This window comes from Alligator sinensis, unplaced genomic scaffold (assembly GCF_000455745.1).
Source record: "Alligator sinensis unplaced genomic scaffold, ASM45574v1 scaffold1277_1, whole genome shotgun sequence".
Lineage (NCBI taxonomy): Eukaryota > Metazoa > Chordata > Crocodylia > Alligatoridae > Alligator > Alligator sinensis.
The window spans coordinates 758571-771959 of NW_005842341.1; the positions used below are offsets into that span (position 1 = coordinate 758571).

General features: G+C 42.1%; 1 protein-coding gene across 1 annotated transcript; it reads right to left on the reverse strand.

Annotated features, from left to right (window-relative positions):
- Positions 1–6: 6 nt before the first annotated feature.
- TATDN3 (TatD DNase domain containing 3) lies at positions 7–13383 on the reverse strand. Its single transcript, XM_025210206.1, has 10 exons — positions 13332–13383; positions 13207–13239; positions 11127–11200; positions 9566–9662; positions 6602–6664; positions 4860–4969; positions 4403–4458; positions 2279–2391; positions 1132–1212; positions 7–760 (listed from the first exon to the last, which is right to left on the reverse strand). Exons 3-10 carry the CDS (start codon positions 11141–11143, stop codon positions 617–619), a joined length of 681 nt encoding a protein of 226 aa, XP_025065991.1. The 5' UTR covers positions 11144–11200; positions 13207–13239; positions 13332–13383; the 3' UTR covers positions 7–616.
- Between the last annotated feature and the right edge of the window lie 6 nt (positions 13384–13389).

Here is a 13389-nt window from a genome sequence, read left to right on the forward strand (position 1 = left end):
TTCCTGCCCAGGGCAAGGGGTCGGACTCGATGATTTATTGAGGTCCCTTCCCACCCTAACAACTATGAAACTATGAAACAGCTGGAGAAACAAAACTAGGCCCTGATCCTGCCATCAGAATCTCAAAAGCAGATTTAAGCGCCTGTGTTTTGCAGCTGTAGTGATGTCAACAGACTCTGAGTAAGATAAGAATGCTGTAGTGCAGGGGTGACTGGTGGGCAGGCCAAAAGCCCCATATCCAATCCTATACTTCTGTGCCGTGGCTTAGTGCGCACCCCTCCACGTAAGACGCCGCTGGCCCGCGTGGCAAAAAAACTGCCCTGTCCTGAGCGATGCTGAGTCGGGGGCCAATCTCAAGGGGTCATGTGCCCCCCCCAGTTGCCTGTCCTGTAGTACATACTGCCTTTGAGGATCAAGGTGTAACTTAATATACAAAATAACATCGAAGCTGTCAAATTAACAGCAGAACAAGATCTTAGATAAATCAACCATATCTATTATAACACCCATTTCCTGAACTATTTGATAACAAAACCATCTATTTCAAACACTACAGGCATTTTTATTACGCACACGTATTACTTTTTGGGACATACTGCAATTACACATGCTGAGTCTATTTTTGAAGGAAGTTCTGAAGTTTGGGAAAAAGTTTCAATGCATTCTTCGTTGTCACTTCTATAACTTCTTCCACTGGAATCCCTTTAATTTTGGCAATACATTCTGCAGCAATGGAAATATTTTGTGGTACATTTCTCACCTGAATCATAAAAAAGAATGCATTGACGTTCAACTCAAATAGCATTAGCATCACATTTAGTTTTTGTTTAAAGCAGCTGTTACTAACATGGTTGTAACTGTAAAATGGATAGGCCCCATAGGCAATTGCTATTCTTGCTCATCATTCACCAGTCTCTTCTCTATCCTATCCTGCAGTTGCTTTTCCTTGGCAATATTCCTCTTCTCTGCTGGCTTCCCAGATCTATCTGCTTCATTAGCATGTCACCTTTTTTCAAATATCATCTAACAATATTGTCTCTGTCTTGCCTCTGCTCAAAATTCACCCTCTGTTTTCTGGCTTTTGTAGGCCACATTTTTTTGGAAAAATGAAGTAGAGAACCAATAATGTACCTGTTTTTCAGGGCCTAGAGCAGGAGAGTCAGTTTCTAAGCACATATTTTCTAAAGGCAACTGTTTCACAAGGTTTTGCTTCTTAAAAAACAAAAAGAAAAACCCATTAAATATCTGATTCACTTAAACCTAAGGAAAAAAGCCAAGAGTAATCAAGTCAACAAGAAAAGGCAGAATCCCATCCATATTGGAACACAGGGGTATTATTTAACTAATCAAGGACACAAGAAATCAACACATAGGAAACAATCATGCTACGAAGTCAGGTGAGTACACAAATGTTAGGGGAAAAACAGAACTAAGACTGCCTGGATTTGGCCCCCTTGGGCATATGCATTAGGGTTCAATCACATAATATTTATTCTCCCTTCCATCCCCCAATGCCACTATCCAATCCCTGTCCCCTCCATACTAGACTCAACTCGTTTTCTCTGTGCTGCCTTGCCCCAGGAAAAATGTCACTGAAAGCACAGGAATGATACTGTATCCAGTCTGAGTTTAGGTGCCCAAATATGGATTCTAAACAGCCTGCAAGAGTCCAGAATATGATTACAGAGAAAGCCCAGCTTAGCCTTGGGCAGAAGCAAGCTCACTGCACGCAGTCTTCCAGCAATTTGGCTGCTAAAAAATAAGAAATCTCTAGCTGTGATTTTCCAAAGGCTTGTAACTTGGCTGATTTAGAGTGGAATAGAACAGCAAAGACATGTCCCTGACAGAAAGGCCAATCCACTGTGAAGTTTCCTGCTCCAACACATGATGGTGCAAGACCTTCTAAATAAAATAATTATTTATTGTGTCAAAAATAACATCAGTCCTAGATTCATCCTCCAAACAATTCAACTACTTTAGCTGAGTAGACACCAAGCTGAATGGAAATTGGAAATTTTCAGCCCAAATAGTTAAAGTTTGGCAAAATTATAAGCAACTGAAACAGGACCTTATAAAGAGACTTATCCAGAAACCTTAATAACAGGTGGCACTACCAGATCCACCTGTAATTCTTCATATATTTCAGACTTCAAAAGCTATCATGGGTTTTCTTCTTTTTCTTTTTTTTTTTTAATCACTATAGCAAATTTAGTATTTTCTCACTGTGATAAATTGTGAATCCCTAATCCCTGAGACAGGACTATTATTTTACTTTTACCTGTTCGCTCCTTATAATGCAAGGAGGAATGGAAAAGAAATATCCAGCCTTCACTCCTTCCATCGCCACAGATGGCCTTCCATCAAATGCGTGGAGCAACACCTTTTCAGCACCTACACAGACCCAAACCAATTAAATAATTACATTCATGATGGCACTGTGATGTCAGCTCCCAGTGAGAGCACCATAGTCCCAATGAAATCATGTGAGATACAGTGCTACAAAGAAAAATAGTCAGAACTGTTCCAGTAGAGCAAACAGTCATTCCGGCACAACAGGTGCTTGTGGTACCAGACTGACAAACTGGAGGATTTAGGTGTGGAATAGAACCAGATACAAGAGGCAGAGGGTCTCCATTGGGAGATATGACTGGGTCTGAAAGGTACCTCTCTGCCAGCAGGACCATAGGGTGAAAACTAGAGAGCATAATGCAAACATTTCTAACTGTTTTTGTGATAGTACTGCAGTCTCTGGAAAGCACAATGGGACCAAGGAGCTTCTACCAAAAGCTAGCATGATAATTCTAATGTAAGAGAGACAAACAGCAGTAGCCATCATTCCACTTTCTTATCTGTGAAAGTCCTTGCTCCAATTAAGTAAAGTGAGTAGGGCACTAGCTAAGAGATGAACAAACCTATTGGACCATCATGTCCATTGCCATGCCAATGCAGGATATGGTACCTCAACAGACAGGTATCTACTAATGTACATTCATTAATTAATGCCTATTTAACAGATACATTTGATCTTTGTCCCAGGCACAGCAAGAAATTCTAGAGTTTAATAATAATTCCTGCGTTTACTCAAATCTAAGATGACCCTGAATATAAGACAAGCCCTCCTCCCCCCAATAATTAGATTCTATACATGGAAAATTTAGAAATCTGTTATAATTTTCCATGCATACAATTACTGGAGGGTCATCTTTAATTTATCTCCCCCACCGCTGCACGAGGGCAGGCAGTGGGGGCTAGGGGGCAGGTGGGGAGGTCAAGTAGCTTTTACCCCCTGCTTGTGCCTGTCACCCCACTCCCCCAGCCTCAGTCCCTGCCTCCAGCCTCTACCCCTGCTCTCCCTCCTGCCCCTCCCTGAAACCTCAGGCCCCTCCTTCCCCATCCTCCCCCTGCCTCTACTCCCTATTCCTCCCTAAACTCTCTCTCTGTTCCCCCTTCCCTCTCCTCCAACCTCTCTGCTTCCCCCCTCCACCCAGCCCCTCTGCTTCCCCACTCCTGCCTCCTCCTTCCCAGCCACTGTTCTCTAGTTCCCCCCTTACCTTTGCTCTACACTAGCTCTGTTCCCATTCTAACTTGGAGCACTGAGCACAGTCCCAGGCTGGCCTGCATAGAAGCTGTTTAGGCTGTGCATCACTGTTATGGAGCTAGGCTGCAACCACGTTCAGGACCCCAAGATGAAGTGTGTGTGGAGCCTGCCAGGGAAGAGCAAAAGTAAGTGGGGGAGGCAGAAGTGTAGGTGGAGGAACACAGACTGAGCTGGGCGGGGGAAATGTGAAGAAGAGGCTGCAGGGGGGAGGTGGCAGGGGGTAGGGGGCACACAGCAACTCCAGCTGCAGCTACAGCCCCAGCTCTAGGTAGGAGCTGGAGCCAGAGCCACAGCAGCTGCCTGCCTCCCCACTGCCCTCCTACATGATTCTAAGATGAGGGGCTACCCCCATTCCTATGTTAAATGGAGGATCCCCCCCCATTCCCATCTTATTGTAGGATCAAGTAAATACGAGACAAATTGGGTTACAGAAGCATCAAGTCTCTTACTTGCTGTATATTACTCAAAAAGTATTTAAAATCTCCAGTGTGGAAGGAAATAAAAGGGCATTTCAGATTCTCAAAATGTTAACTTTGAGAGCAGATATAAATGCAAGAAAAGGTGAATATGAACAAGAAAGCTGTCAGTAACTAAGGTAAAATGAAGAGTTCTTTAAACAAATTGTAATTCAGAGAAACGGTATGGTGAAGACCAACTTTTCAGGATTTCCATAACATGCCTTCCAGGTTTTGCGTACACAAACTCATATATGCACGATGCTTAGCTAGATATGGTAAAGCTAAACAAACATTGTATAAAGACACCTGTAATTATTAACGGCATGAAATAAATCCAAAATCGTACCTTGTTCTTTTAAAAGGTTAATAGTTGGTCTTCCAGCTGACCGTGAATGGACATTTCTGTAGAGGGCAAAAAATCCAGTATTAGGAAATTAAGTGGAATATGTTTTCATATGATTCACTGACTTGACAGCAATTTGGCAAGAAAGAAAAGAGTAATTTAAATGTTTATGGCACCAAGAAAGACCCCATATAACTTTATGAGAATATAAACAAACAATGAAAATACAGCAGTACAGTCGATGATAAATGGTAATGAAGAGTACAAATTCAATTGAGGCTTCACAATGAATTTTAAGTAGGTAGAATTCAACTGTCTTCTTAAAAAGTGGGAAGGTTGATAAATCTAATCTCTCTACATTTTAAGCAATGTTGCAGGCTCCTTAATAACTAGAAATGCTGACAAATGTGATTTTAGGTCTTTTCTGAAACAGTATTCTGCCAAAATAAACGAGACCTACAAAGGCAAACCCAGTCTTTTCGCTAATTGAATCTGCTTGATCAAGACTTGTCTTTGTTCCTCCTTCTGTTCATCGGTGCTGGCAAATCTAGGAGTGAAATCCAGTCCAACCTACAGCGTATAAAAGGAGAAATAAGAAAGTTTTGCAGATGTGATGTCATACAAAACTACAGTAAATTACATAAAAGAAACAGCTTTTCAATCCAAGGGGCTCCAATACACCCACCCTACCCTCAATGCTGCCTGGGCGACTCCCAGACCATTCTCCCTCCACTCTCTCCCCCACCTCCCATTCTGAACACAGTGCCGGGCATAAAGGCGGGGAGGGGGTTTAGGGGAGAGCGGCTGCAGACTCAGAGCTGCTCTACCCGCAGCTTGATCCCCCAACCCCCAGGACCCAACAGTGAATGTCTGTTGGATCTGGGGGATCGCTGTAACTCATGGCACTTCCTGCAAAGTTCCATGAGTTACAGTGGGGAGTTGCACTTCTGTCTGTGCCCTTTGCCTAACTCTAAGGATTGCTTAAAGATGATTGCAAATTAAACCCCTGGATCTGTATTCCTTGCCTATCTCACAGAATATCCTGAGCCTCAAATAACTGACATATGTAATTTTTTTTTAAAACACTGAGGAATCCATAGAAAGAAACAACAAAAACCTTCCAAGCACTAGTTAAACAACCCTGAAATCACTGCAGCACAAAAAGGCACATTACAAAGTGAAAGAGAATCCCAACCCAACAAAATGGCTGAGACAATATAAGTAAACAGAGCACAAGAAGCTAACCAGGACTTTGGCCAGGTTAACACCTGTAATGAAAACTGCCAGTGGATCTGTAATGACCTGAAGACACAAGGCCTTCGTCTGAGTTAAAGTAATAGCTCCAGCAGCATGGTGTCTTCGCACCATACTTCAGTTCAGTACTGAGTCAGAGATAAGACATCAACAACTGAATTACAGACACTCCTCCCCACAGCTCCTAAATATTCAGTGGTGATATCCCAGTTACGTACTGATTTGTATGACCTGGCTTAGCTCACACGCTCACAACACAAGTTGGCATGACTGTTATATGCAAGTAAGATATTTAGTATCAACTCCAGACTGTTGAATACAATCCTGTATTAAAAATAGCTATTATGAGACAGTTTTAAAAGCCTCCACCTTTCCATTCACCCTTATTGCTAAGATCTATCACTTTACTTTTCTCATGTGGTTGATTCAGTATCTTGAGTTATTCTTAACAGAAAATGGCAGCTTCAAGTACCAAGATGGGTAAGCAGAGATTTTAAAAATGAGGCATACTATCTAAAAATCAGGGAAGAACAAATGAGGGAACTGGAAAGATGATAGGGAGGGGAAGATAGAAAATGCTGTCACTGATTTCCCCAATATTGTTGCTTTTTTCTGAGTATTCCCTTACTGCTGTTTGAATGTTAATACCCTTTTCCAGTTTAAGCATTTGAAGGGCTGCAATGACACGTTTGGAAGTAAACATATTTATTTATCGTATACCTGAAATATTAGCACTACAAAGTATTCAGGAGTGTGGTAGGGAATCGGGGAAAAACACAAAAGGAAACACATTTAGGCCTGGAATGACAGGTCAGGCTTTTCAGCTGCTGTATTTGTTAGTGTTACTTCTTATGTACGTAGAATCAATGAAGTCCTACATGCTTACAACTCCGAGGATCCAGGTGACGAAAAAGAAAGATTTAAATAAAACACAGAACTTGTACTCACCTCTCCAATTGCCAACAAGCTATCTTTATAGTGTTCTATAAGTGGCAATGCAGCATCAAGGTCCTGTGAAAAAGAAGAAAAAAAGAAAGAGGCAAGCTCTGTAAAAGAAAGCATTAAATAAATAATCCTCAAGACAAGAAGAATTCCATTCAACAAAATTGTAGAATCCCTCATCTAGGGGGTATGGAAAATGCAACTATATGTCTGGGTAGAAAATGAAGGTTTTTCAGACCCTGCAGGGCTCTGTTGCTTTATTCTGACTCCTTTATAAAAGGTACATTTTAATATAAGCAGAACCTGTAATTAGCACTGCAAAAACAAGTTATATTTAGAGTCTGAGAATGACAAAGGTAAATAGTCACCCATGTCTCATGGGTGAGACATGGACACAGATATGTAACTGTCCTTACACAGAGTCTTCCCCTCCCCATGCCAATGAAGGAACAGTGAGGTTGCTGATTACAGCCAAAAAGAGTGAGCATGATCATTCAGCCAGAATTTCAAGAGTGTTTTACCGTAACTCTGAAAAACAGACAGCCAAATTACTTCAGTGAGCATTTTTCCTTAGTGCTACCAAAGCAGTATAGGAGATTCAAAATTTGGTCCAAAGTGTTTTCTGTATAATGGCAGACAAGGTTCTTTGGGTAAATGTGTTATATTTTATTAGACCAACAAAATAGTTGGAAAAATTGTTCTTTGCAAGCTTTTGGGCACAAATACCTTTCTTCAGGCATTGGGAGATACAACTACCAAACAGGAGCTATCGTTATCCTTAACCATGAAGGTTACATAAAAGAAGCCAACAGACAACTTCTGGATACCACCTACTACGAAAAACTGGAGGAAGATCCAACTCCCTTTTTCACCTTAAAACTCAAAACACCATCACATCATTTCTATCTGAGCTACAAGTAAAACTACAAAATGTGATCCCCGCACTACCCAATCCTTTTACATGCTCCCTAAAATCCACAAACAAGGGAACCCAGGCAGATCTGTAATATCCAAACATGGAACCCTAACTGAGCAAATATCAGGTTTCATTGAATCAATCCTAAAACCTCTCGTCACCCAAAGACCGAGTTTTGTCCAAGACACAACAGACTTCCTACAAAAACTTAAAAACACAGACCACCTTCCCAGCAATACCCTTGTAGCCACCATGGATGTTACCAGCTTACATCCCACACCAAGAATGGTATCCAAGCCTGCCTTACATATCTACAAGAGCAAGATTACAACTCAGAATACAAACCTAAATATTACTGAACTTATACACTTCATCCTCACACACAACAACTTCAGTTTCAATAACCAACACTTCCTCCAGACCATGGGCCCAGCTATGGGCACCAAAATGGCCTTACAAGATGTCAACCTTTTTACGGACCACCTGGAAGAATTTCTCAAGAACTGCAACATCAAACCAGTGCTATACCTAAGGTATACAGATGACACCTTCATCAGCTGGACCAAAAACTGCAGTCTCTGATTGATTTCCATCACAAATTCCATAACCATCACCCCTCCATCAGACTAGCTCTTAAAATCTCCAGCATCAACATTTCCTTTTTAGACACTATGATCAATATCTGGAATGGTAAAATACAAACCACCATATACAAGAAACCCATGGACCAACATACATATCTACACAGAACCAGCAATCACCCTACACATACCCTGAAATCTGTAATATACAGCCACACCCTCCAATACTACTGAATTTGCACTGAGGAGAACACCCATGATCATCACCTCACAACTCTCAAAAGGGCTTTCACCCACCAAGGACATTCCTCCAGAGAGATAGAATGCATTTTGGAAAGAGTCATCCAGATACCACGTGAAGATTTGCTGCAATACAAAAAGAAAATCCCCGCAAATCGCGCACCATTTTTTATGACATATCACCCTTCCCTGGAACCCACACAGAAAATCCTCAAACAATTGCTACCCATACTAAAAGAAGACCCACTTCTTAAAGAGATCTTTCCAGAACCACCCACCCAGGCCTTTAAACAAGCCAACCTGAACCTTGCCAACATCATCACCAGAAGCAAACTTCCTATAGCTCAAAGCACACCAAGTGGATCCAGACCATGCCATGACAAGAAATCTAAAACCAGTCATGTGATATATCTCATACAGCTAACTAAATGCCCTGATGGAAAATACATAGGAGAAACCGAACAACAACTGTGCATCAGAATGAACGCACGCTGAAAATCTATCAAAGACAAAAATACCCAATTACCTGTGGGTTCACACTTCTCACAAGAAAACCACTCTCTCTCCAATCTCTCAGTTCCAATCCTCACAGGGGATTTATAAAACACATTTTGTAGACAAGCCCATGAACTTCACTTCATAAACCTACTGGATACAAAAAATCATGGACTAAGTATAGACATTGGATTTATGGCACATTATAACCTGCCTGACATCTAATAAACCCAGGTAACCTCCCAGCTCATATTGGATTTATGGCTGCCTGCCAGCTCAACATTCCCCCCCACCACAACCTACCTGTCTCACACCTATTCTCCCCATTCTCTCTGATCCTCACTTGCATGCATTTGCATTTTCAGAGACCTGCGTTTTGCATATTGGCTTCTGTTCCACCCAGGAGAGCACACAAAACACCACCAGACTCTCCCTATGCCTGAAGAAGGGTGTTTGTGCCCAAAAGCTTGCAAAGAACAATTTTTCCAACGACTCAGTTGGTCTAATAAAAGATACCACATTTACCCAAATAACCTTGTCTGCCTATCTCCTTAGACCAACATGGCTACAGCCAACAACCCTTCTGTATAACGGCAACATATAAAAAAAACAATGTATGGTTTAAGCTGGATTTAAATTTTAGATCAGTCAGACCCCAGTATCCCTAAACTGCCACTTGTCCAAACTGGTCCCAGCAACAGTTTGTTAGCATACTAATGTAACTTGTCCACATTTCACCTTTAAAGTAACACTGCGATGGTCTTCCGGCTCCTCCCTGCTAAGAATGCCTTGAACTGGATGAACTCCTAGACATGGGAAAACAAACCCTGGAAACCTAGAAATGAAAAACATATTCACAAAACAGGCATCAGACTAATGATGAGTTAAGGCTCCTGTATATTCCTCATCAGTAATCCATGTGCACAGCTGCACATCTTGTGACAATGACTGGAGAATGGAAATCAGAGTACCTGGGTTCTGATTTTGCCTCTGATATTACCTGCTCTTTGATCCTGGGCAAAACATGGTCACATTTTCAAAAATCCTCTTTGCTTTTAGGTAATGCAATTTTTGGATAGCCAATTTGACAGTGCACAGTTTTCTGAGGCATTGCTCCCCCACGGTTTAAAATGATTTCAATCATGTTGTGGGTGCTGAGCACCTCTGAAAAATCACACCTCTGATGTCTCACGTTGAACATTGAGGCAACTGAACAGAGAAACTTCTTCTGAAATGTTAGCTTCATCTTCTCTGTGTCAATTTCTCTCCCTCTGTAAAATGGAGATATCTCCCTAACATAGGTGATGTATTTTTTAAAGATCTTTGAGATCTTCAGTTTAAAAAGAGCTATAGAAAAGAAAAGCATATTATAGCTCATTCACAAAAGTATTCTGCCAAGATAGAACCTGGCATGAAAAGGTAGGAGGTTTCCAGACAGACACTTTTTTGTAGAAATCAAAATAAAAACTCAGCCGGGAAGCAAAGACAAAGACATCCTGCTGGCACTTGACTTAAAATGCCTTTTTATTCTTGAATATTCTGTCTGGTGTTACACAACTTGAACACTAATAGGGATAGATGACCTTAAACAATTCTAGATATTGCATATAACTGTCTTTTAAAAGGATGTTCTGCATTTTATTGTGCGTGAAAGAGTCAGAAAACATACCTAGCACCATCCTGTTTGCTCAGAGGAAGTTATATGCAGAAGTAGGAATCAAGGCTCCTGGATTCTGTTCTTTTCTGCCCCATTCAATCATGTAACTGTGCATTACTTACTCAGTTTCTCCATTCCTCAGCTTATCTGTGAAACTGGGTAGCCAATTCGTCTTACAATGGTGTTGTGAGCTCAGCATATGTTTACAATGCTCACAAAGACACAAGAGAATAGTTTTAAAACATTATTGATCTCCTCCGTGTCCTTTAACAAGCGTCACACCTCATTTATTAATTCTTTTTTTTTTTTTTTTGCACTGTAAGTGTTAGCAGCCTCATATAGCAGGACCACATTGTGCTAGGCAGTATAGATATATACACTGCACGAAATAAGAGCTCCTGACCCAAACTCTGTAAAACCTAAGTAAGACTTGGCTCTATTCCATGAGCTATTCCTTAATCTTCTGTGGGTGTTACCCATGCACAGTATAAACCTGTGTCGTCTTCTTTTCCCAGCCATAAACAATATCACCTCATGTTTTGAATCGCACAGCACCAACATCAAATTTCTGTTACATCATATTAAAGTAACTATTATTTTAATCACCGACAAGGTAAATTGAGTCTTTGACATAAACTGTACCTGTCTGAAAGCTGCATAATTTTTTCAAATTCTCCTGAATGTTCAGCAACTACCACAAGGGCCAAAACTTTAGCCTGAAATAACAGGAAATACAACTGTTATACCTCAGAGAAGCAACTGTAAATCCTAGTGTAAACTTCTAACTTGGTAAAACCTCCAGGTTCTTTACTTGTCAGCTTTTGAATTATAACATTAAGGTAGGGATAGTTTATGTGAAGTTCACTGTCCCATAGAAAATCTGATTTTAAGCAGAGGTGTTGGAGAAAAGGTTTGACTATTATGTGTTTCCAGCAACCATTCACTGCAACCTGCACCACTGATACAAATATTTGAAGGAAAAGGATGGAATGATCTGGAGCCAACAGTCAAAAGCAAGAGGTAAAAAAAATAATCATCAGATTTTGAATAGTTCTCAAAAAATTCTATTTCTATTTTTCATTTTGAAAGGACTGGGCAGTTAGATATTTCAAATTCCAAAAGAAATCCAGTCTCACATTTTTGGCATAGCTTCATAATAAAAATATATAAGGACTAAATATATTAGGCACTGGAACATTTCAACTGTAGGCCACTGTCTCTTAATGAGAACTGGATCAGGTTTTAATTAGCTTCAAAGGAGCTAGGTCAGGGCATAGGTCAGTACTGAGTGAGTTTTTCCTGTCTAATGGCTATTTTGAAGGTCTCTATAACATTAATTTATCTTAGTCCTTTCCAAGGGGAAATGGCAAAGCAACATAAGTAGCATTCACTGGCAGCAGTCTCTGCAGACACAGAGGCTGAAGGTCACTATCATTTCTAGGGCATTTCTACTGATTCTGAGTGCAGGGCTGAGGAACAGAAAAGAGTAGCAAGATGGTAAGATTGCTGCCCGCACTCTCTCTCAGGGGCAGGCAATTATTTCAGGTAGAGGGCTGCTTACTGAGTTTTGGCAAGCCATCAAGGCCACATGACAGAGGCAGATAAACTCTACTCTATCTGCTATGATAAAAGACTTCAGTTGTCAGTGCAGTTTCTAAGATGAGCTGTGTCAACATATAAAGGAACAAGACTGAAAACCTAGTACTGCAACACACCCATACAGCTATAAGTAGTATGAACCTTTTCACGGAGAGTGGCATAAAAGTCAAATAAATAAATGTCTTGCATTCAGAAGCTTGTCTAACTTTATGCACATTGGTCCAATAAAAGATGAAGGCAGGGTAGATTTGCAGCTTATAGGCTAACCAAAGTGCGTGTGTGGTGGGGGGGCAGGGAGGTTTGGATGCGTGTGTGCACGCTATATCACGTGTGTGTATGTGTATACACATACACATACATGTAAATATATAGCACATGTATCTGCGCATGCGTGGTATGTGCAAATATATATGGGACAGATTTTCTTGAGCATCTGAGCACAATGAGTTTCAGCTCACAAAAGTTTGTGCTATATCCATCCATCTAGTTTGGTTAGTCTGTAAAGTGCGAGTCTCCCCTGCCTTCTCCTTGATCTCTGACTAGCAGGGCTCTCACTATGTCTCTCTGCCTGAGACCAGCAGTCACCATGAGAAATCCTTGCCCCTTGCATGATTCCTGGACCCTCCAGGCTTCAGCATCACCTGGACACCACCATAGTGAGGTTAGCAGAAGGCAAGCTTTCAGAGCAACAACCTGGATCCAGTGAAACTGAGCTTCCCCAAGGCAGGACCTGGCTGCAGCACGGTGGATGCTCAACACCCCCTGCACCAGCTGGGTCTGCTCCATGGGTGCATCATGGCATCCGCACAGGGTTCTGTAGCCTCCCCAGACTTGCACCAAAAGCCTGTCCTGGAGTGGGTATCTGTGTGCAGGCAACGGTGTATGTGTGTGTGGAAGAAGAGAGTGGATGTGTGGGGAGGTGGCGGGGGTGTTTGTCTGTGTGTGTGGGTGAGGGGCAGGGTGTACAGTGGGGGGGAAGTGTCTCTGTGTGTGTCCATGTGCATGTGGGGCGTGTCTGTGTGTGCGGGTGATGCGCATATAGAGGAGGGTGTGGTGTCTGTGTGAGGGGAAGGGGGCGGGGGCCCATGGGGACGGCGCTGGGGCTGCTCGGGCTGGCACTGACCTCCTTGGCTGCTCGCAGCACGTCCTCCAGGTCCTGCAAAAGACAAGGGCACCTTGAGCAAGAGCCCCCCACACGCCGGGGCCCCGCGTGTGGGGGTGGAAGTGCGGACCCAGGGGGGGACTTACCGGCTGCAGCTCGGGCGCCGCTAGGTGGCAGTGACAGTCCACAAGGGCTGCAGTCGCC

Coding starts and splice junctions, on each gene's coding strand:
- TATDN3 (XM_025210206.1), bottom strand. Junction 4,970..6,601: donor GCTTGTTGGCAATTGGAGAG/GTGAGTACAAGT, acceptor TATACGCTGTAG/GTTGGACTGGATTTCACTCC. Junction 4,459..4,859: donor AAAAGACTGGGTTTGCCTTT/GTAGGTCTCGTT, acceptor TGCCCTCTACAG/AAATGTCCATTCACGGTCAG.